We start from the raw sequence: 25193 nt of genomic DNA on the forward strand, positions 1-25193 counted from the left end.
GCTCTAGTAAGTCCTTAAAAACTCTCCAGCTAATTCAGAATGCAGCAGCACGTGTACTAACAGGAACTAAGAAACAAGATCATATTTCTCCTGTTCTAGCTTCTCTGCACTGGCTCCCTGTAAAATTCAGAATTGAATTTAAAATCCTACTGTTAACTTATAAAGCTCTAAATGCTCAGGCTCCGTCATATCTTAGAGAGTTCACAGTGCCTTATTATCCCACCAGAACACTGCGCTCTGAGAACGCAGGGTTACCCGTGGTCCCTAAAGTCTCCAAAAGTAGATCAAGAGCCAGAGCCTTCAGCTATCAGGCTCCTCTCCTGTGGAATCATCTTCCTGTTACGGTCCGGGAGGAAGACACCGTCTCCACATTTAAGACTAGACTTAAGACTTTCCTCTTTCATAAAGCTTATACACTGAACAAAAATATAAACGCAACACTTTTGTTTTTGCTCCCATTTTTCGAGGAGGGTCCAGCTGCAGTTTGGGCATTCCCGTCATGACACAAGAACGCGTTACCGATAGCGTTTCATCGACCAATCGCGAAGAGTTTCGCAAGGCATACTGGGTATGATGTCATTTCCGCTTCTAACGTTTCCCGGGGAAAGCAAAGTGGTCATACGATGAGAGACTATGTCAGTAAGTAGGCTATTGTTTATTTCTACAACATTAACTGGGATGTATCCTCATTTATATCACTGATATAACTGTCGTGTTGTCTTAATCTTATATGGTATCCGAATCCGATATCAATAATGGCGACAAGCATGGTTCGGTAGCAGCTAATGTAATGCTATCTCGTCTTAGCCATAGCTATTAGCCGTAGCAGCTAGCCAGAAGAAAGCAATGTGTTAGACCGTTTGTAGCTGGAAGTTAGAGTTTGCAGAGAACATGTTGCCAGTTATTTACTGTGTAGTTAACATTACCAGAGTACATTGTTAAGTTGGATGTTAACGTGTTAGCTAGCATGGCAAGAGGCATGAAATAGCGGACACGCTGCTTGGCGACACATATAACATTGGTGGGGGCATTGCTTCGTTTTGGTGGTAGGTAACTTTGTCTAACGTAGGCCTCTACGGGTACATAATTTACAAACGCATATTGTTTACTAACTTCGTTTTCACGTAATTAGTTTTTTAACGGAGTTTTAGCTTTCCCACGTGAGGATTCCCTGGATTCAACGCAGAAGGTAGTAGGTAGTGCTAGCAGGGTGAGAAAAGTAAGTTGAGCTTGGCTAATGTTGTCCATATTTCTCTAATCTACAGCTACATCTGTCAATTTTGCGGAGCGGCCACAAGCCCCAAGCCACAAGATGTTCAGAGCCAGGATGCCAATTTCTCCACTGCCTCTTTTGTCCACTTTATAAGGGTGATTACTCAAAAGTGGAAACACATTTACAGTCTCATCTGAAAACAGTGGTACAGCATGGAGGTATGTTTACTGATTGCTGATTCATTGGTTTAGATGAATAACCTTTGTGTTGATGATATGAAGAATGTTTTTTACCTTCCTTTCAGAGTTTGTGATGTATACCTGCAAATGGGACTGCAGAAAGGAGTCCAACTACCACTGCTGTGCTTGTAGTCTAATGTTTCTGAGGAAAAAACAACTGCTTAGACACCTCAGCACCTACCACTCTGAGCCAGCAGAATGCCCACCTCACTCTGAGCCAGCAGAACGCCAACCTCACTCTGAGCCAGCAGAATGCCCACCTCACTCTGAGCCAGCAAAAATGCCCACCGCACTCTCAGCCAGCAGAATGCCCACCTCACTCTCAGCCAGAGAAGGCCTACCACACTCTCAGACAGCAGAAGGCCCACCACACTCTTTTTCACCTCAAGCCTTAGAAGGCCAACTGAACCCTATGGAGGACACAGTAGAAGCCCAGCTTCACCCTGTGGAGGCTATGGATGAGCTTCAGCCAAAACAAGCAGTTGGATTACGTTCGAGGATCAGAAAGGTTAAGTGCACAAAGTGTGAGTTAGTGCTGAATAAAAAAAGATGTAAAACAGCATATGAGACAGCGCCACTCAACTGTCAAGTAAGACATTACAGCCAACCATCATCTAGCATGTCAGCCAATAGAGATCGAAAGGGGAATATTTGCTGTTGTCAAGTCCTTCAGCAGCAATAGTGCACCTATCCATGTACAGAAGCGGACGTCGGGGGCAAGCCATCAAATTCGTTGGGAGCTGGATGCCTGTGTGCGCAACACTGAGGTAATGCACAGGAGTGGGTTTATATCCTTTGATTGTGCCCATCTGCAGTCCCTGCAATTACTGCCCACCACCCTTTAGCCCTCAGATAGAACTAAGGGAGGATGTTCTGAGGGACATTCTCAGTAGCAGGTGGTTCAGTGAGGAGCGGAAGAGGGCATGTCTTCTTAAAAAAACGGCGGCAGACGCTGAAGGGATCCCCTTCAGTGTTGAGGTGGAGGTGGGAAGCTCTTCCTCAAGAAGATATGTTTCCGTTTATGAGGCAAATCTGTCTTACTATAACAGGTTTGGCAGATTGATGGTCATGTTTGACACAGTAAACAACACGTGGCATTGCCATTGTGTTAAAACCAAACAGGCCTGTGTCCACAAGGCCATTGCGAAATGGCACTTTTTCCAGACAAGGAAGGAGCTCTTCACAGGAGATGAGAGTGCAGATACTCAAGAGAGTCAGGGCTCTGAAGACGAGGTGGAAACTGTCACCTCAAGAGATTTTCAGTATCCCTCTCGAGATCGAATTGTTAGGTACATTCACAACAAGAAAAGGCTTCCTGCAGACTTGCCCGCAAAGGTGTATGGGTTGACAAGTGAGACAGAAGTGCCTAAACATCTGATACCCAAAGAGTGTGTTTGTCCTGAATGTCCTGGCGATCTTCCCCTTGGTGAACCCCTGATCATCAGTAGATCAGCAAAAATCGTTACTGTCAAGGGAATCATCGAGGGTCTGTGTCACGTTTAAACTAAAATTGACAGTTATTCTTCCTTTTCCAAGTTGTATATACCACTAATGATATACTTATGCATTTCAGGTGTGACACCTTACAGTAAAAAATGCAGCAGATGTGGAATGATGGTGCGATACCAAGAATGGGAGGATGGCTTACATAACTGAATGACAAAGTCATTCTAACCCTCCATTTTTGCCTCTGTCTTCGGAACTGCCTTCAGGTCAAATGTTCAAGAATTCAATAGGTGAATTTTTTTAAAAATGTGACCAAACTGCATGTTAAATGCGTAACTCTGATATTCCATATCTTTATGCACAGTAGGCCATTAATTAAGCACATAGAACTCAGGTGCAGGCTGAGGCTTCTAAGCTGACAGTCATGACATTAGGCCATTAAATACATAATTGGAACTTTCCCAGTTGCACACTTGCATGGAATTACATTTTCTAATTTATTATTTTTGTTTTATTCCAGACTCACACAGCTCTGGGTCGAGCCATCGAGAAATGGGAGCTGACGTCGGGGCACCAGTACCCAAATAAAAATAGCCTAATAGATGGATACCTACATTTTTAAGCACTGACGGACCATGATTATAACTTCTCCTGTGTCCGCTGTGGACATCACCCTCCTGTGGTGGTCATGGATCTCCACAAGAGCTGTGTCTTCAGCTTGGCAGGTACAATACAGGTTTTATTTACATGGTGAACCCCTCCACCCCTCCCGGTGGTCTAACTAGAGTATAATGATATTTCTTTTTATTTTAGTCAGTGAACTGGAGGATCCACCAGATGGATTTGATGGGGAGGTGGACACTGATGAGTTCTGGGACTCTCTATATTTAGAGAGGATTGCGTGTGGTTTTGTTCCAACTAAGTGACTTTTTAAATATAATGTTTGTTTATCATGTTGCCCAGAGAGATATAATTCCTTTGTTACCTTTTTGCCCTGTCTTTCTTTCAAGTCAATTTCGAGCCATCAATGCAGACTATTTTTCTTTCAGGTGATCGACAAAATCCTTTTGCCGTTAAACCTATGTACCACCACTGGGCCCTGTGGATTGGACCTCACACCCGCATATCCAACAAGGTGCTCAATACGGAGCATGAAAAGTTCCACACAACAAAGCACCCAAAAGAACAGACAGAGATTGACGTAACAGAGGACAGGATACTGGATGAAGTATCTAATTTGAAGGTAAACGGGTCTGTGTTTTGTTGTTGTTTACTCTATAGAATCAATATAGCTATTATAAATGTGTTTACAGTGTACACCTTTATTTTGGTAATCTATTACAGGTCCATGCCATCCGAAAGCTCTGCAGGGAGTGTGGAATTGATTCCCAAGGTTCCAAAATGGAATTGATTCTACGGCTGAGAGAAGAAATGAAAACTCGAAGCAAATATGATAAAATCTTTCAGAAGGTTTGGGGAACATCTGGTAGGTAAAAAAAATAAAGTCCCAACAATGTTGATCTTTTCTCATTAGATGACTGCTGGTAATTTAGTTTGACTTCCTGGAACACTTGTTCTCCTCAGGCGGCTGGGCTGTTGTTATGTGCCCCTGTGGACAGGTTGTCTCGCTGAAATTTAACATTAGGGCAGAAAGTCCAAGGGATTTCACTGATTTATTGTTATCTTGGAAGCACATGCCCAACATATGCATATATGACTTTGCAAGAAGTCTGGCGGTGCATGCTAACCTTAGAGAGCCCAAGACGATGCCTTTCAGCCCTCATGAGGGAAGGCTGTTGGACCCCAGCCATGAAAACTTGCAGTGGGCATCCAATGGTGGTATGGTCAGTTTACCATGGCTTAACACTAGGAAAGCTGTGCCGGACCTGGGTGGCCATCCATTGACTGGCTCAGCAGACCACTATTGTCTCTATGACACGTTCCATGAGGGAAACACTAAAGACCCAAAAGATATACTCCGGAGGATAAAGATGGAACCTGAACTGGCAGGGAGAATCAACAGCCAGGTTGCAGAACAGCTCTTCTCAACTATGAAGAAAAACAACTATTACATGAATATGCTCTCACCATCTGCTTATGTTTTCATGATGCCTAATGTTATTCACAATTACAATCAGCGGAAGAACAAGAAGATCAAGGAGGAATTAAAGAAGCTTGTGAGTCCTGAAATTCAGCTTTGTCTCAATGAGCATGGTCGGGCAGAATTCTGTGCCTCTCAGCCAGCAGAGCCTAGCCCAGATCCAGTTGTTGCCTCCTCCTCTCAGCCAGCAGAGCCTAGCCCAGATCCAGTTGTTGCCTCCTCCTCTCTCTTTAGCTCAGACCCAGATCTTTCACCACCCTCTAAACGTAAGGACATTTTCTATATTTTATGCATTGTATTAGTGATTGTGTGTATGTTTCCAATAACACATTTCCTCTCATTTTTGTCTCATCTCTTCATTTGGAATTAGGCTCAAGGTTACAGTTGCTCTCCTCAGCTGCTGACTGCACTAATCCCAACTTTACAGTTGCTGACTGGACACGAGAACCAAGCGCAAGACTCTGTGAATTGGTAAGTTTGAGATTATTTTTTTCTGAATTAGAAATTTGAAATATGCATGTATTCATGATGTTCTGTATATTTCCCCATAGCTGGACTATGTTCTGGATAGTGAGGGTGATCCTGAAGAGGAAATTGTCCAAGCCCGATCTAACTCAATCTTCAAAAGGTCTGACTTTTGGACTCTGGGCCTAGAACGAGATGTTGAAGCAATGGTAAATCTGAACCAAGTGTGTTTTTATAACTGTATTTCCTCATGGTATGGGATTATTAATTGTCTAATCATTGTTTCCTTTTAGATTGCAAATTGTTGTTTCAACATTATCGTCAAGACTGCAAATACACATGTAAGTTACATTTACTATGTTTTACATAATCTGTGCATTCATGTTTCCTGACTGTATACTTTTATGTTGCCTACACAAAGTGTGTGTTATACATCTGTTTTCAAATAAAGGGCATTGCTACCATGGCTGTGGATGCCTATGTGGTGGTCACCTGGCTTCTTCCGTATGAGGCTTCTCCTACTGCTGAAATGATTTTGAGTAGTAATATAACAGAACTTGTACCTCAGCTTTAACCTCATCTTCAAGTTCCTCTTTGAACTCTTTTTGTTTTCCTCAGGGTGACTTTGCATCCAAAGACTTGGTGCTTCTCCCTGCCTGGCAGCCTGGGCACAGGACATTGTGTGTGAGTAAACCCACTGCTGTTATTATTGAACCCTCATCCATGCTTTGTTGGTACATTTCATGCAGTACATCACAACATTTTTGATATGCATAATGATTTCAGGTCTAAGAATCTAACCCGACCTTTTCTGGATCAATTCCAACCTCTCCTTGCCCCCTATTTTGTGTTGTGTGCTGAAGGGTCTTACCATGCACTCCCATCTCCCAATGAAACTAACGTTTTTGGCCATGCTGAACATGAATTTGAATGTGAATTTGTTTCAGCCTCAAAGAATGGGTGAATGAGAGCAATCACTTGTAAAGCACTTCGGATAAAGTTATATTCATGATTATAGATATATTATATAGCCTTATAAATGCACTATTTACTATAACTATACTTTTGTTTGAAGTAGGATTTGGGTCTTTAACCAACCCTTATCTTGCCATTCCATGAAATAAAACTTTTAACAGGTTCTCAAACCAAGACTGAGGATTATGCAATATTTTGATTCAAGACGCCCTAGTGGCTTTGGAGATGGCCGCTACCTACAAATCTTCAGGTTTTTCATAGAAAGCTGAAAGCTGATCACTGGTTCCCTATGTTCTTCTCTAATTCTGGGTCTTGCAGCAGTAACAGGCTATTTTTCTATTCAAAGCAATTTCCATGTTTACACCTTAAAGTAGTTTTGTTTAAAATGAAGTTCTTCACTGGTTCACTAGCAAGGTTATAATAGTTTTGGATTTTTCATTATAGTTTAGTTTTATTTAGTTTTTAGGGCTGGTTTGCTAGTTTTTGTTAGTTTTCATTTTTCCTAAATGCTTAGTTTTAGTTTAGTTTTTATTAGTTTTAGTTTTTTCATACTTTGGGTTATTTGTCAGGTGCAGGATTCAAAAAGATTAGAGTAAGTATTGTGTAATAAAACTCAACAAAAGATACCATTTTAAAATATTTATTCAGTTACTGTTGAGCAACCAACCAATCTGAAAATAATATGAACAAACTCAAAAACCCAATACACTCTACAGGTTTGAGTCATTTTTTGACCAAAATTACCAACTCAAAAATAAATTACGAACTAGGCTTCTCAGCACTAGATGCAGGTGCAGTTTTTTGACATATCAGTACAGTATAGATTAACAATACAGTAGTACCTCACATGTTGTATTGTATTTAACATCATAAAGTGAATACAGTGAATGTTTTGAACACTTAAAGTGCACATCTATCTGGTAGTGCACAGAGCCAGACAGCTGATAATATCCTTCTCTCACCTTGATGCTGATGTGCTTAGCTTTTCTATGTTAACCTTACAATGCCTTCTGTCCAACACTGGTTCAGTATAGGGCACTGGTAGAAACATCCAGTTGTCAACAACTTGTTAACATTTTTCCACAACTGTCACAACTTTTGACACATAACCTTATGGGATCCACTCTAACGTTCATGAGAGTGTGTGTGTGTGTGTGTGTGTGTGTGTGTGTGTGTGTGTGTGTGTGTGTGAGTGAGAGAAAGAGAGTGATGGGTGTACTTCAGTCAAGCAACAATTTCTTGTTGATCTTGAGGAAAACAAGCTGCTCCAGAGATGTGGTTGTTCTGTTCCTCAGGCCAGATGACAACAGTCCACACACTGAGAAGATGCGCTCCACAAAGGCTTGTGAGGCAGGGGCACTAACGAGATCTAGTGCCACGGGGGCAAGTTTTGGATAGACAGCCTCTCTTGATCTCCAGAACTGCAACGGTGTCTCATTAAACACACCCTGTTTGACGTCGTCGCCATACTTCTTCATTTCGGTCAACAGACTGTCGGCTCCCTCAGGCTCATTTGTCAGTGACGCATTGACCTCCATACGGGAGGCAAGGAAGCGGTATTTCTGAAGGACAGTAGGAGGGGAGTGTGCTGCAGTTTGAGTGGCAATGACATTATCCTGAGAAGGAGTTGCTGGGTTATACTGAGCTGCCAGGTTCTGCACTAAAGACTGTGTTGCCCTCCTCAGTGGGCACCATGTCTGGTGTTTGAAGAATCAGTGAAACACTTGGATCCAGTAGGCAGGCTACTGCTGGTGTAGCATCAAACTGTGGGGAATCAGGGCTAAGAATGGCAGCAAAATGTTCTCGCAAGGACAAGGCAGCACTTGAGCTAACTGCTTCCCAGCAGCAGTTGTCAGTAGGTGTGCCTCAAGGTTGAGCAGACATGGCACTACTTGTGAGAGTGACTGGCTGTCACTCTGAAGCTGGTCTGTGTGAATAGCAAAGGGCTCAAGCAGCTTGACAAGGTTTTTCAGCTTAGCCCAATCACTTGTGAGAAGCGTATCCATGCCCAGCTCCTCAAGTACTTGGTTAAGTTCAGTTCTGATCTCCAGCAGCCTTCTCAGCATATCAAAAGTGCTGTTCCAGCGTGTGCTACAATCTCGGACTAGAGTTTTGCCACACTTTTTGATCATTGCTTCATTTGCCACTGACGATTTCCTCACAGTGTGTACCAGCTTTCTTGCTCTTGATATGAGCGCATTTGGGTGCTTCATGACAGCTTTCAGGGTGAGCTGAAGGGTGTGGGCCAGGCATGGCATCCTCTGGAACTTCTTGTTCTCTCCATCATCTGGCAGGTCAAGTTCTTAGCAAAGAGAGAACAAACAAACAAACAGATCAATTATTTTCATCAATGTAAAACACACAAAAGAATGGTACAGTTTAATAAGTAATTATTTATGAATTAGGACTTTGTCTGTAGTAACTCTTGGTTTTACAGCAGGGATGATAACATTACTTGTTTTATGATATTTAATTTCTTACACTGTTAGCACCCTAAATTTATTTCCACAGGATAACACATTTAATATTGTATGTTCATAATGAACCCCATATGACATATGAAATCATGACATGACAAAAACTATGATGCCAATGTGACAATTATATAGTTTTAACAGATGTATACCACTTGGGATTAACATTTTAGATTTTGAATAGGAGTGAGTAAATGAGAGCAAGTAAATTATTTTCCTCTCTTTTTTTAACTCTTTTTTTGGTTAATATCAATTAAAGCTTACAACACTGGTTATATCATTGTTACATTTTATATCCAATTAAAAAAAAATCAATAAGACTAATGTATTATACCATAACCACACTCACCGAGGTCTCCAGTCTCTCCAATCTCCTCATCCTCCTCGTCTGTCTCCTCCGACTCTGATTCGATCCACAGTTCATCCAGACCATCTTCGGCACCTCCTGGCTGAGCCCGTGAACCATCTGTGCACTCCTCACTTTGTACTTGGCTTCTATCTCTAAGCAGCCGCACAGCTTTGACTATGTTGGAGCCGTTATCTGTCACAATGAGCAGCACCTTGTCTTCTCCTATACCCCATGCTTCTAATGTTTCATCAATGCAGCAAGCAATGGCCTCCCCGGTGTGTGGGTGCAGAGCATGGTAAACCTGGCCTCCAGGTGGATGATAAAAACATGCTGACACACCCATGAAAGATGCTGTTAATCCTCTCTTGCTCCAACCGTCCACACACAGGGTCAGCTTCCTCGCGTCCTTTATTATCTCTTTCAATTTGTGCTTTGCCTTTTCCATCTTAGCTCCAATAAGGTTATTCACTCGTGCAGCACCGGATGATTTGAATTTTGGCTCGAGTGAAAAGCTAAACTTTTTGAAGGCAATCGAGTCACACAGTCTTGTAGACATACCAGTCTCAATAAACATATTTACCAGTGCATCTTCCCGCTTGTGGTGCTCCTGCGTGTTTACTAACCAGCAGCTATTTGGTCGTTGGTGAAAGCAGTCCATTATGGTTGTCTCCTCCTTCCCGGTACTACCTGGCTGGGATGTTGCTTCTCTTTCAGCGGAGCTACTCAAAGAGGCCACTTTGTTAAGGTACTCGCGATTAGCCTGCTTGTGCGAGCTTCTCAAATGGACTTTCAGATTCGTGGGGTTTTTCCCTTGAGAAGTATTCCACATATTTGATTACCTGTTTCCACTACAAGGCACTTGCTTTTCTCTTTTTCGCCGTCGTATTCAAAGAAATCCCATATAGGACTCTGTCGCTTTCTCCCAACTTTTGTCGCCATTTTGGCAGGTAGAGTGATGATGAGAAGACGACTCCAAACGAGAAGTGACGAGAAGTGACGGGCCGTGAGGTGCCGTATGGTGCCGCCAGCTCACGTAAAATTGCTCAAGCGAAATTAATCGATTTCATATTAATCCGAAATTGACAAAGACGAAAACGAAGGGAATGTTATCTATAATTTCAGTACGTTTTAGTTAGTTTTGTAAACACACAATACAGTTTCAGTTAGTTAAAGTTTTTTTCTTTTAATTATAGTTTTTATTTATTTCAGTTAACGAATATGTTTTTTCAATTCTAGTTTTCGTCATTTCGTTCGTTTTCGTTAACGATAATAACCTTGTTCACTAGAAACCTCAGCTGCATCTTTACTTTAGAAAAATGTTATTTAGACAACCCAAATACTGCTTTGAGAACCCAAGAACTTAGATATGATCATGTTTTGGGTTTTTTGGAAGTACTGTAGTTCTGTTTTGGACAATACTTCCTTTTTGTTTGTTCTTGTTTTGTTCTGCATTTATTGTTCCTCCTGTTCATATGTTCCATACGTTCTGTAAGTCCCTACTAGGAATTGCTGCTACTAGGTGGTAGGTGCAGTTCAGCGCCATTTTTAAACCATGCTCTTAGGGCTCAAGGTGGATATGTGTAGTCATGGTAGAGATTCAGCAATCCCTAAACAGGGTTCACTGTTAAATTTGAAAGACATGAATTGCAACTTACACTTCTTCCAAACCTTTTCAGTAACCTGGCACATGCTGTGTCCAATGGACCATGGAAGGCATTTTACTTGGATGACGAGGTAAAACGTGTGGCTGGAGCATGATTCATTGCATTTAGTAGAGTAGCATACACTGGTACATAGGCAGGCCTCTTGATTGTTTATTATGATTTGATGAAGTCATCCTATGTGATGCTGATGGACCCTGGTTCCTGTTAAATTCTTGTTTAAAGCGCATCATATTGCACTTTTTGTATGATTAAAGCTACAAAATGAGAGTGGATATCAGTAGGCATCATATAATAAGAATCACTGATAATAAATCACACTCCCCTTTTTACCACCACAGGGCGCATCTCACCAGCAGCAGGAGTAACAGCTGTGGGGTGTTTATGCTGATGGTGAGATGCAATATTTTCAGAAATGATGACTGATGACTAGTTTGCAGAACAACTAACACATTTGTATGTCCATTTCAGTACGCAATGTATGCTACCCTCCAAAAGCCATATGATTTCAGTGAGGTGAGTTCTTTCAAATCTCAATCAGATGTGTAGCGTGAAATATAAGGCTTTTAATTATTTAGTCATCCTATCTGGAGGCTACAGTTAACATGAACCAATAGGCCATACACCTAACTTTGTCTGCAGGTACTGTACTTACTGGAGGAGATGGCTACATCTGTAAAAATGTACACTGCCATAGTTCTTATCAATGAGTAAACAATACTGTAACATGGATTTATATCAGGCTATGAAGACATTTAAAGCATAACTTTATTTTCAGGTGGACATGCTCTCTATCAGGAGGTGGTGGTGTGGGCAGCTGCTGGAGACCTTTATGCTTGAAAGGTGTTACATACTGCGTCCATATTTTGCTATTTACTTATATTTGGTGCTCATGAAGATGGTAACCAGTATACTGATCGCTCTTTCTTTATTTCTTTCTCTCTCTCTCTCTCTCTCTCTCTAGCCCTGCAGGACTAGCTGGCACAGCCATCTCAATCTCTCCATCTCCCCATCTCAGCCACACCTCCCAATCTCTCAGCAGTGAAAGGTTTTATACACTGTGTCCATATTTTGCTATTTACTTATATTTGGTGCTCATGAAGTTAGTAGCCAGTATACTGATCTCGCTCTTTCTTTCTTTCTCTCTCTCTAGCGATGCAGGACTAGCTGGCACACCCGTCTCACTCTCTCCATCTCCCCATCTCAGCCACACCTTCCAGTTTCGAAGCAATGAAAGGTTTTATACACTGTGTCCATATTTTGCTATTTACTTATATTGGTGCTCATGAAGATGGTAGCCAGTATACTGATCTCGCTCTTTCTTTCTTTCTCTCTCTCTAGCGATGCAGGACTAGCTGGCATACCCGTCTCACTCTCTCCATCTCCCCATCTCAGCCACACCTTCCAGTCTCGAAGCTGTCCAGCAGGACCCGCAGGCACACCCATCACAACAGAGGAAAGGCCATTCTTACCACCCAAAGTCCTTCAGCTTATTATTGAAGAGACACTGAGTATGGACATGGCTATTTATATTAATGATAGTTTGACAGGGGACCTCAAACTTAAGAAAGGCAGTCTGATACATTTAACGGTTGGAAAAATGTATAAGACTGCAGGCCGTGGCAGTGGCCTTGCACTACGCCTCAAAGGCTTTTCCAAAAGAAGAAATTGGCCTGCCGCACACCTGGCGCTGAGGCACATAGCTTATGGCAGGTATCTGATTGAAGATGTCTGCCTAGCATAGGCACTTTGTATTATACTGCCACTAAAGGTACATACTGCACATACTCTGAATGTAAATATACATACTGTGCCTACAATGGCAAATGGTCAATTGTTCAGATAAATTTACTGTAATTTGTGTCATCCAAAGTGCCAGTGAACCCTTGGAGTCAAATAACGTACTGTCTGAGGCTTCATAAAGTGGCTGGTAACTAACTGTACATACTGTGCCGTAACTAACTGTACATATTGTGCCTACAACGGGAAATGGTAAATTGTTCAGATAACTTACTGTAATTTGTGTCATTCAAAGTGCGAGTGGGAAAAGTAAGTGAACCCTACTGTCTGAGCCTTAATAAAGTTTATGGTAACTGGATTGGAACTGCCCAATGTCCCAAGTGTTATTTTAATGTAGTCATTATTCAATTCAGGCATATTCTTGCACAACTGTATTGCTTTTGGACTGGATCTCCAGACTAGTCCTACACATAAATGTACGCTTAGACCACTAGATCTTATTTAGAAAGATCTTATTTTGAAACTTAGCTAACTACACTGAACAAAAATATAAACGCACCACTTTTGTTTTTGCTCCCATTTTTCATGAGCTGAACTCAAAGATCTAAAACATTTTCTATCCACACTAAAGACCATTTCCCTCAAATATTGTTCACAAATGTGTCTAAATCTGTGTTAGTGAGCACTTCTCCTTTGCCGAGATAATCCATCCCACCTCACAGGTGTGGCATATCAAGATGCTGATTAGATAGCATGATTATTGCACAGGTGTGCCTTAGGCTGGCCACAATAAAAGGCCACTCTGAAATGTTCAGTTTTATCACACAGCACAATGCCACAGATGTCGCAAGTGTTGAGGGAGCATGCAATTGGCATGCTGACTGCAGGAATGTCCACCAGAGCTGTTGACCGTGAATTGAATGTTCATTTCTCCACCATAAGCCGTCACCAAAGGCGTTTCAGACAATTTGGCAGTACATCCAACCGGCCTCACAACCGCAGACCACGTGTAACCACACCAGCCCAGGACCGCCACATCCAGCATGTTCACCTCCAAGATCGTTTGAGACCAGCCACCCGGACAGCTGCTCCAACAATCAGTTTTCATAACCAAAGAATTTCTGCACAAACTGTCAGAAACCGTCTCAGGGAAGCTCATCCGCATGTTCGTCGTCCTCATCGGGGTCTCGACCTGACAGCAGTTCGTCGTCGTAACCGACTTGAGTGGGCAAATGCTCACATTTGATGGCATCTGGCACATTGGAGAGGTGTTCTCTTCACGGATGAATCCCGGTTTTCACTGTTCAGGGCAGATGGCAGACAGCGTGTGTGGCATTGTGTGGGTGAGCGGTTTGCTGATGTCAACGTTGTGGATCAAGTGGCCCATGGTGGCGGTGGGGTTATGGTATGGGCAGGCGTATGTTACGGACAACGAACGCAGGTGCATTTTATTGATGGCATTTTGAATGCCCAGAGATACCGTGACGAGATCCTGAGGCCCATTGTTGTGCCATTCATCCACGACCATCACCTCATGTTGCAGCATGATAATGCACGGCCCCATGTTGCAAGAATCTGTACACAATTCCTGGAAGCTGAAAACATCCCAGTTCTTGCATGGCCAGCATACTCATGGGACATGTCACCCATTGAGCATGTTTGGGATGCTCTGGATCGGCATATACGACAGCGTGTTCCAGTTCCTGCCAATATCCAGCAACTTCGCACAGCCATTGAAGGGGAGTGGACCAACATTCCACAGGCCACAATCAACAACCTGATCAACTCTATGTGAAGGAGATGTGTTGCACTGCGTGAGGCAAATGGTGGTCACACCAGATACTGACTGGTTTTCTGACCCCCCCAGACCCCACCAGTAAAGCAAAACTGCACATTTCAGAGTGGCCTTTTATTGTGGCCAGCCTAAGGCACACCTGTGCAATAGTCATGCTGTCTAATCAGCATCTTGATATGCCACACCTGTGAGGTGGGATGGATTAACTCGGCAAAGGAGAAGTGCTCACTAACACAGATTTAGACAGATTTGTGAACAATATTTGTGAGAAATGGTCTTTTGTGTATATAGAAAATGTTTTAGATCTTTGAGTTCAGCTCATGAAAAATGGGAGCAAAAACAAAAGTGTTGCATTTATATTTTTGTTCAGTGTAGTTAGGGCTGGCTCAGGCTTGCCCTGTACCAACCCCTAGTTAGTCTGATTTAGGCCTAGTCTGCCAGAGGACCCCCCTATAATACACCGGGCACCTTTTCTCCTTCTCTCTCTCGTATCCTATTACTGCATCTTGCTAGCTCAGCCATTCTGGATGTCACTAACTCGGCTTCTTCTCCGGAACCTTTGTGCTCCACTGTCTCTCAGATTAACTCATATCACAGCAGTGCCTGGATAGCGTGACGTGTGTGGTTGTGCTGCTGCCGTGGTTGTGGTCATTAGTCATTAGTCATAATTCTACTGTTATTATACACATATGCTTATTGTCACACATGTATACTGCCAGATATTAATATATACTTTCAACATATTGTACCACAGTAGCCAGAACTATAACTATAATATTATTACTTTCATTAATGTTGTTGTAAGCTACTGTCATTACTGTCTGTCCTGCATCTCTCTCTCTCTCTCTCTCTCTCTCTCTCTCTCTCTCATTGTGTCATATGGATTACTGTTAATTTATTACGCTGATCTGTTCTGTACGACATCTATTGCACGTCTGTCCGTCCTGGAAGAGGGATCCCTCCTCAGTTGCTCTTCCTGAGGTTTCTACTGTTTTTTTTCCCCCATTAAAGGGGGGTTTTTGGGGAGTTTTTCCTTATCCGCTGTGAGGGTCCAAAGGACAGAGGGATGTTGTATGCTGTAAAGCCCTGTGAGGCAAACTGTAGCGGCGAACAGCTGTTTTGTCAGCTGATGCGCGAGCCCGCAACTGCGGCGGCCTTGCGGCACGCATATAAGTTTTATATATAATTCGGTATAGTTCGGCCAGCCAGTTTGCACAATCAAAGTAGTTTATTTATGTTTACGCATAATTACAGCGGTGAGTGCTCCCGGCTCATCAGCTGGGGTGCGAGCACGTTAATTACTCAGCTGTGTCAAGTCAAGCAGAACAAAGAGACGCCACTGCAGAGCAGAGGAGTTTGGTTTCCCCACAGAGCGTGTAAAAAGTACCAACAAAGAGCTGAACGGGCCGCCGTAAAGAACGCTTTTCATCTTTATTTGTGGATGCGAGGTACCTGAGATGTGGGTGAAGTTGTTTGTAGCGCCCGGTGCTTTGTGTAAATGTTGGCTGGTGAGGAAGAGTTGTTGTAACTTGTTTGGTCGGATAAATATTGCAGCGGTCTGCTTAATCCCAATTTAAAGTGTTTGATGTGCAGACATAACTGTGCTGGATCATTGGCTGCTAGTGTGGGCATAGGATAAACAGGTCATTTTTTTTCTACCTGCAGACAGCATGTTTAAGGCTGCTAAAACAGTGATTCACTGCTAAAATAATAATTTTATAGTGGATATGGGATGTAAATGTGTGTCTAAACCTGGGGGGAAATTGTTGGTTGATTAGTTATTTATTAATTTGTATGTTGGGTCTAGTAAAATGCTTAATTCATTGTTTCCATGGTTAAAAAAAAATGTATTTTATATATTTTGATGCATTTACATTGAAATAATTCACTTAAGTCTGTTTTAACTTAAAGGGAAAAACTTAATCTATTTTCATGCACTTGGTTAATGGTTAATGTGAAAGGGTTTTGATAATTGATAATTATTAATTGGTATATTAATTATAATTATGGGTTTGATAATTATTTGATTTGTTAGAACCTGGTTTTACAAAATGGTAATCATGTGGTGTTTTGTCTTTTAAGGTTTTTCACCTGCTGAGGGAAAAAGGCTGTAAAAAAGAAAAAAAAAGAAACTGTTTTCCTTCTTCTGCACTATTCTGGGCAAAAACCAAAGGAAAAAAAAGGGGGAAAAAAAGGAACAACGGCCAGGTCTTTGAGTGGATTCCAGCTTTTAATGTTCAGCGTTGGTACACCCCTTCAAGTGTGGGGTTAATACAGCAAGCAAGCAAAACACTTGACACAAACTGTGATTTGTGATATTGGGCTTTATAAATAAAATTGATTGATTGAATTGATAGATACATGTGGCTCTCTCTCCTATGGCTCACTAAAGCCTACTTTACACTACATGGTTCAAGTGACCCAATTCCGATTTTCTCCTCTCAAGTGGCACAGATTGAATCTGTAACTTGAACGTGTAAACAGGAAAAAAACGCATGATATCGGATATTGTCTGATCAGATTCAGGCCTCCTTCATATATGGAAATATATCGGCTATGAATCAGATATCTGCCAATAGGTCTGTAATCTAAACAGACAGATCGGATATTTCCTGGCAATCCACGTCGTACGTCATGAATAATGCGACGACAGCGCATTTTGATGACGTGCTCATGAGCGAGGGAAAGGAAGGAAAGCTGAATAAATTGTACGTTAATCAAAAACTATGAACCAAAAAAAGCACAATCTATCCCGGGTGAGACAAACTGCTTGATCCCCGTCTCCAGTGTGCCAGCAGAGAACCTGCAGAACCAAATCAGCGAAAAAACACACCAGGCTACACAGCCTCTCTACCTGAGCAGCTGAAGCTGCGGCTCGCACCCTCCACACACAGACACACAGATGGTGTTTCTGCTTGCCAGCCAAACGTGTGCACAACTGTGAGAAATAAATATGTGAGGTGTACGCTGCTTTTCTATCTTTTTTTAATTTTTCTTTCTTTTTTTTCTGTCAGCGACATACACTCCTAACACAGGACGGGTTGTTTTTATTGACTGAGTTGATTATTAAGCCATAGTGATGCATGGATCGGCTCTGATAGCACCCGAATCAGCATGTACCTATCAATCATCCAGCCGCACCTGTCTGCAGCTGCACGGACATTTCCATCGCTCTGTGTAGGCTAAGTTTCCTTTTAAATTATGTGGAGCAGCGCCAGCTTTCCAGGTGATTTATTCTTTAACGATTAACTTCAAATATTTAAAGTTAGTCCTTAAAATTGCTTTCGGTAATGTAAACATTTCCATGCGCGCAGTAATGTCACTGTAGCAAATACCATGGGACATTTACACAGTGGTCAAGAGTGCTGGACCGGAAGTGTCGCACAAAAAAACGGAAGCTGGCTGCGTTCTGTTTGTCTGTCTGTCTGTCCTCCGTGTCTCCGTGAAAAATAAGGTGAATAGAACATGTAAACAGCAGTCAGGAAAAATCGGATATAGGCAACAAATCGGAATTGGGCATCAAGACATGGTAGTGTAAAGGCAGCCTAAGAAAACATTTTGGAAGTTGCAAATCAGGAGGCGCACTGCACTGCCTGTTTTTTTTCCTAAATTGAGTATCACTGGTAAAGAAAAACACTTGCTACACCTTTTTTTAAATCGCCTTTTTATTGTTGGCAAGCACCCACCCCAATACCTCCTTACCCTAACCTTCCCATGTGGTCAATCTACTGTTTATTTAATTTTTTTATTTTATTTTATTTATTTCACAGTAATTAATAGCTAGAGTTGAATAGAATAGAAAGAACTTTATTTATCCCCAAAGGTAAATTCAGCTGTCCAGCAGTTCATAAAAGATAAAAAAACAACAACCACACTCCCCCTCATCAACATCAACACAATCATATTAAAATAGACATAAAATAAAATAAGTTAAAAAAAAAAAGGGGGGGGGCAATGGATCAGCGTTCACGTCGCACCCTGCGTCAGTATCCGGGCATGCCTAGGTAAGCAAATGATCCTACTAGCAAACTAAATTCCAAGAGAAGATGCCCTAGAGCTAACTCAGAGAATCCTAGTCACAGCTCTCAACCTGAAAGCAGAAAATTAACACCACTATGCGAAACATAACTGGGACTATTCGTTCAACAGCGCTCCCCTGGCTCCCTGTCCTATCTAACATACCTCCCACCCCCCCCCAAACATCAGACGAACTGAAGTCACCTATAGGATGCTCCAAAAGGTCAAAGACTCCCCCCATTTACCAAACCATGCTGACATCTTCAACCCATCACCAGCTCGTCTCCGATCTAGACGTCCAATTCGAAGGACCCCCCACCCACTGACTTTGATGCCCTGTCTGCCTGAGTGACTGAATGGGAAGACATCCCAAACAAACATCTAGTGTCAGACCCGACTCAAGCAGTCCCTGGCACCAACCTCCCAAGGAGACAGTGGTCCACCTTGAACAGATTTAGGACTTGATCAAGGTCCCTGCTTTGCCAGCCTTCACGGATGGGGGTGCAGCCTGAGCCCACTGTGTGCTTGTGGAGAGGAGCAAACCATGGAGCATATTATTGAAGCCTGCCTTCTCCAAAGACTAAAAGGAGGTCTAGTCTCCCTCCACAATATAGATCAAGAGGCTACTGCTTGGCTTGAGAAATTTGCATTCGTTAAATAAATAAATAATAGTTAAAGCAGCTGTGCGGAACTTTTTACCATTAATAAAACTGTCCCTAGTTCGTATCACCCCCCCTTGAAGATCCGCATATTTATTTGAACCCAACAGCGACAAAAAAGCCTTTCTCTATATGGCTATTTAGCGTAGCCGGGTCGGACACACAGCGGAAGTCAGCAAACCAGAATACGGCACCCGAGGTGGAAGTGATTCTGCTCGCCCGCAGCGGCCCACAGCGATTAAACCACAGAAGAAGAAGGAGCCGTGTTTACAGTGTTCAACGAGTAAGCAGTACGCAACGGGCATTGCTGAACACACAACACCTAACAGTTTTACCAGAGATGTGTCTATGAGGACTTGGTTGTACTTTTGATGTCATGGCGGATAACGAAGGAGCATCATCTAAAATTATCTGTGACTGTGACCATGAACGCAAATATACAGCAGGCAGTTGTCCTCAGTTTATAAGAAATTCAGAGCTACACCGTAACATTTATGAACAGGTCTTACTTTACGACTAATTTGTGTGTAACATTAGCATGTTAGCATGTTTCCACTAATTACTTGGACTGAGCTAACATTAGTAGCATTAGCTTTGCAAGTGAAGGCTGCAGGTAACAGCTTTGCTGTGTTAGGATTATGTTATGTCTTCACTGTGTATCTTCACATAAAAGAATACTCTAACGATTTGGGAGTTATGCCCTTTCTCTATCATTTTCAGAGACCCAGCCACTGGATGTACAGACACAAAAAAGATATCCATCATGTTGTCTCAGCATGAAAATGATAGAGAAAGGGCATAACTCCCAAATCGTCGGAGTATTCTTTTCACATAATAATGCAGACTCAGCAGATGACTTGTTAACTGTTAATTGCTCCTTACACCAAACGTATACGGCTGCTTCTCATTGTTTCCAGTAGCACAACGGTTACTACATTACCCAGAATAACTTGAGGCTCACACTACTACGGTAGCCCTAGTAGCTCAAAATACCCAACAGATTAGATCAGAACAGAAACACGATAGGAGAATTTACTGAGTAATTTTGCTGTTTCCACTAATTACTTGGACTGACCTGACATTAGTTAATCCTCTCGCTCTCCAAAACAAATGCATGCGGTAATTGCCAGTTGCAGTTGAGATTTTACGACGGCTGCAGTCAGAATTTTACGACACCAGGCTGTGGGTGTCATACCACTTCGACCAAAGGGGCGCTATAATCAACGAAAACGAAATGTTCCGCACAGCTGCTTTAAAAGTGCATGAATAGAAATGAAATTAAAATAAAATTACCCATTCCACAGCCCAGTCCACTTGTGGCTAATGCGACATGTGTAAGTGTGTGTGTATGACTGAATTCAGGAGGTGTTAAACAGTCTTATTGCTGTGGAAAAAAAGGATCTCCCGAAATGCTACATTCTGCAACGCAGTGAGAGGAGCCGACTGCTGCAGCTGCTCATCTGTTCCAAAAAGGCAGAGGGTAATTGCTATTGCTCTGGTTGAGGGTTAGAGGCTGTCAGCAAATAGTTTGTTGGGCACAGGGAAACGGAGATCTGTGTGAGTACATGAGACCCTAAAAAAGAGGGTGGATAACAGGGAGTGTCACCAGTTGGTCCGGGAGCTTCACCTCCATGATGGCCATTTCCAGGCATATTTTAGGATGACTCTGGGGCAGTCTGACAACCTGCTGTCTATCGTCAGGTCAAGCCTAACAAAAATTAATACTAACCACATTGTTTACCAACTGTAAACTTGTTGTCGTGACCACCACAGAAGGCTTGCCTCTCAAATCATCCGATTGGACAATGGGGAAAAAGCGGAGATGACATGGGCCACTTTTGAAGTTTTGAAGTTTATCTGGAAGTTTTATGACTTTTGAAGTTTTTAAACTCGAGGAGTTCAGAGTGCTCCGGTAAAAACGCTAAGCGCCTAGGGTACAAAAAATATGAGGCACGTAGCAACGTAGAAACAACAAGCAAAGCCACCTCCAGCTGGTAAATCGCTTTCTGTGTGACTTCACCCACCTCTCTTTGTCCCTGTGGGAGGTGAAAAAACCTTTGTGTAATTGTATTTTTCAAAAAGCTAAGGACATGAAACATATATGCTGAAATGGTTATATTTGTGTTCTTTCTATCTGGGCAGAAAAATATTTTTCAACATGTGGGTTCATAATATGTGTGATAACTGATGCAGACATGGATCCTGCAGGGCCTGTAAAAGGCCTGAGCATTCTGGGCAGTGCTCAGTGAACAAAAGGCAAGTTAAGATCACTACTGATAAGACCACAATGTAAAGATGGAATTAGACATGACGTGATTTGTTGTCCTACCTCCTTGAAATGGGTCAGGATTGATGTGGGATGAAAGTGGACCTTCTTCTCCCTGTTACTAGAGAGCAAGGAGGACTCCTGGTTGACATGGACCAGGTTTGGATACATGCCAGCCACCAGGGCTGCTTTCACCACAGCCCAGTTTTCAGAGTTCAGATTCACGTCGCGGATGTCACTGCCCCCACGGGCTCGCACAAAACCTGGGGGACAGACAGGCCATTTTGAATGTTTATTCATTCATTCACCAAAAACTATTAAAATTAGAAATGTCCTGATCAGATGTTTTCTTCTGGATCCAATACAATACAATTTCAGCCACTTCCACATTTCCATATTTAATATAACAGGACTTATTTATTGTGAGGGACTGTTGGACTTTGTTGCAGCTTTAATATTAATATGTTAATGACACTAAGAAAACCAAAAGACAAATAAAAGATAACAGGCAGTGTGGTAACATTAGGTCATACTGCACCACACACACTCGGTGGGGTGTACAATACAGTATAAAGGAAATCAAAGCGGAACTGACCAATGGCACGGAGCTGTCCCAGCAGTTGTGTCCGCATGCCAAGTATCATGTCCATGGTGGCCTGGGACAGGAAGTTCTTCTCACAGAAGGTTCTCTCCCAGCCGTCACTGCGGGCCTTCTGCCATGCCTGACAGCAAACAGGACAAAATGAAGGAAAACATCCTACACTTGCTGACATGATAAACTGTCACACATTACATTGATAAAAATAAAATTCTTTAAAATCAGGACATGAAAATTCCTTCCTATTGTTTTATTGGTTTTGATTGGTTTGTCCAAATTAATTACTATTTGACGTATAGATTTATAATAATACCTAGACACCAGACTCTCAGATAGAGTTGCTCGCCTGGCGCATACACCAAAAAAAGTTTGTAGCATCCTGGTTTACTTCCATAGTATGCAGGCTACTGAATATGCACAGTAGTGTTTCTCCCGCTGGCCCCTCCCACAGGTTTCCTCTCAACTCATAGACTTTACATTGTAATGACGTCATGGATTTTTAAAATGCTTGTCTCGGCTCATGGAAAGTTTTACAAATGTAAAACCTCAGTGGATCAAAAATTCATAACAGAAAGAGTCATAACTGATCTACTTGCAGTTTGAGGTGTCCTGACAAAAGTTTTGCAGAGTCTCTTCAGGATCCAAAATTAACACCCACCAAGCACCAAACATGGGTAGATTTTCCTTTTAGCAAGTACATCTCCAAAGGCGAATCACCACACTGGCGGGTATATGTTTGTACCAATACAGACATGTGATTTCAAAAAAAGAAAAAAAAAAACTTAACTAAGACAGCAAACTATTGCCTCGCACATAGTTAATGGCAATGCATTACAGCCTCAATCCTTCCTTTCTTAATCTTCACAATTTAAGTCCTAGACATACACACTGTATCACTGCTTAGCAGAGGTAACTTATTCACATACTGAGGCTATGGTGATGAGTTGTTTTGCTCTGGCCTCTTCTTTAAGTCTGTATTCAACATAATACCTTGTTATCTCAATGAAATGCATTTTAACAAATGCATATGTGACAAAGAAAGGCAATTTATTATTTTGGCTGATGGATTTTTTCCATCTACCAGCCCCTTGGCCAGTCAAAAAGTTGATTTTGGACACTGTGTCTCTTTTACAGAGGTGGTGTATGGGGAGAATGCTTTTGGGCCGCAGGGGATTTTGCTGCAATACTGCAAGTGACCACTGGAAAAAATTGTCTGTAAGGCTGAGCGGTGTTCCAGAGAACTTCTATACATTCTGATCAAAAGGGAAGGGAATGAATAAATCAAAGCAGCTTCAAACAACTACTTGGAAAAAAAGTGATACTCATGATGATGTGATTTCCTAAACAAGCTCCTGAATTTCTCTGCTATCTCATAACAGGTAAGTCTGATTGGTAACACTTTACTTGAAGGTATCTACAAAAGAGTGACATGACACGGTCGTGAACCTGTCATGAACATTATGTACATGTCATAATGGTAAATGGACCTGCATTTGTATAGCGCCTTTCTATTCATCTAGTGACCACTCAAAGCGCTTTTTACAGTACGAGTCACGTTCATCCATTCACACACACATTCATAAACTGGTGGCCGAGGCTACCATACAAGGTGCCACCTGCTACTCAGTTTTAAACGTTTATGACTGCTGTCATTAAGTGTCATTCGGTTTTTGTAATGACAAGTTGACACTGTTTGAGTTGTCTTGATTATGACAACTTGACATTAATCAAAGTGACATTACCAGAAGTTGTCTTTGTCATGACAAGTTCACATTAAATTTGTTTGGGATGTCCTTATAATGACAACTTGACATTTACCAGGATGACATTACCAGAAGATGTCTTTGTCCTAACAATTTGACTTGCACATCTAATTATAATAATCATTAATCAACTTGTCATAAACACAAAAAGAGGTGCATTTTTTTTGTTAATGTCAAGTTGTTATGACAAAGACATCTTCTAAAATTACCTTGGTGAGTAGATACATGTCTTTTCTTCTTTCCTAATTTGATATTAATTTTGTGAGCTCTTGATTTATTGTGATCACTTAGGGGTCCAAGTAAGGAGCATTGCCTTACATCTCCACTTAAATTAAGCTCTTCTTATAATACACTCCCTGACCCCCACCTGGAAGGCTCTCAGCAGGGCCATGTGGTCACTGAGGGTGTTAGAGGTAAACCATTTGCGGCAGAGTAGAGCAGCTTTTTTCTGAGAGCCCTGGGCAGGAAGGACAAAGGGGTCGCGATAGGCCAGTGTACAGGCAATGGTTAGAATGGGGTCCAAACACTTGAGCACCACAGCACACAGCACCATCTTGCCCAGGTGGGGCTCCACAGGCAGGTCGGCCAGGTGATAGCCCAGATCTGTCAGGTCTTCATACTGGTCCATAGCATCTATTGTCTGAAGAGAAAGTTAGTGGGAATCAATACAAATTCAATGACTTTGAGTTGCTGGAATTGCTGGGAACTGTATGTGGATGTGTAGGTGTTCATGTCGAAGCTTGTCTGTGTGTACAGTGGCCTGAGTCTGACATCAGAATCAAGTGAAGTATTATGTAGTATTTGTTACCTTTAGCATCTGCACAGCACTCCTGATGGCATGTCCAGCAGGAGGTTGTGGAGCTTTGGACAGGAACTCAGCTACTGGACAGGACGAGGGGGCCAGCAGTTTGGTTTGCAGACACAGTTCCTTACATACACAACATGACATATTATCACTATTACAAGCTATTACTAAGCCTACTGCATGTTTTAAGCAGCACTGTGTTGGTGCTCATCAAGATTTACTTAATTATATAAGAATCCTCACAAAATACTCTGACAGTGATAGCAACCATTGTTCTTTCTCTTCCTGTTGTGTGCTGAATTTCATGCGAGGCAGATATATGCTGTAAATTGTCACATCATATTGCAAAAAAAAAATTGATACAGGCATGTGTGCACCATCATGCTTAATAAAACATGACATGTAAAAAAGAAAAACTGCAAAAAAAAAGTTGTGAATGAGGTAATAATGCACAGGATTACTGAGCTCCACTAATCCGATGTGTCATGCATAAAGAGAATACTGTGTTATAACTGACTTTTCTGTGGTCTGCTCTGTGCTGATCTTTAAAATTGATAACTAGAGTATCACTCTCTGTTAACCATTGCATACAAAAAAACAATCTCCAAGGCAAGTCATGAAACTTAA

At 42.0% G+C, this 25193-nt stretch overlaps 1 protein-coding gene across 7 annotated transcripts in view; it reads right to left on the reverse strand.

The window, feature by feature from the left end:
• LOC125905785 (3'-5' RNA helicase YTHDC2) overlaps positions 1-25193 on the reverse strand; it is a 199226-nt gene that overhangs the window by 81592 nt on the left and 92441 nt on the right. For all 7 annotated transcript variants that reach the window (XM_049603986.1, XM_049603985.1, XM_049603983.1 and 4 more), the window contains exons 20-23: positions 24570-24689; positions 24129-24401; positions 21996-22122; positions 21464-21663 (exon numbers count right to left, since the gene is read on the reverse strand). In XM_049603986.1, the coding sequence (XP_049459943.1) occupies positions 21464-21663; positions 21996-22122; positions 24129-24401; positions 24570-24689 (720 nt within the window). The remainder of the gene's footprint in view (positions 1-21463; positions 21664-21995; positions 22123-24128; positions 24402-24569; positions 24690-25193) is intronic.

This window comes from Epinephelus fuscoguttatus, linkage group LG18 (assembly GCF_011397635.1).
Source record: "Epinephelus fuscoguttatus linkage group LG18, E.fuscoguttatus.final_Chr_v1".
In the NCBI taxonomy this organism is placed as follows: domain Eukaryota; kingdom Metazoa; phylum Chordata; class Actinopteri; order Perciformes; family Serranidae; genus Epinephelus; species Epinephelus fuscoguttatus.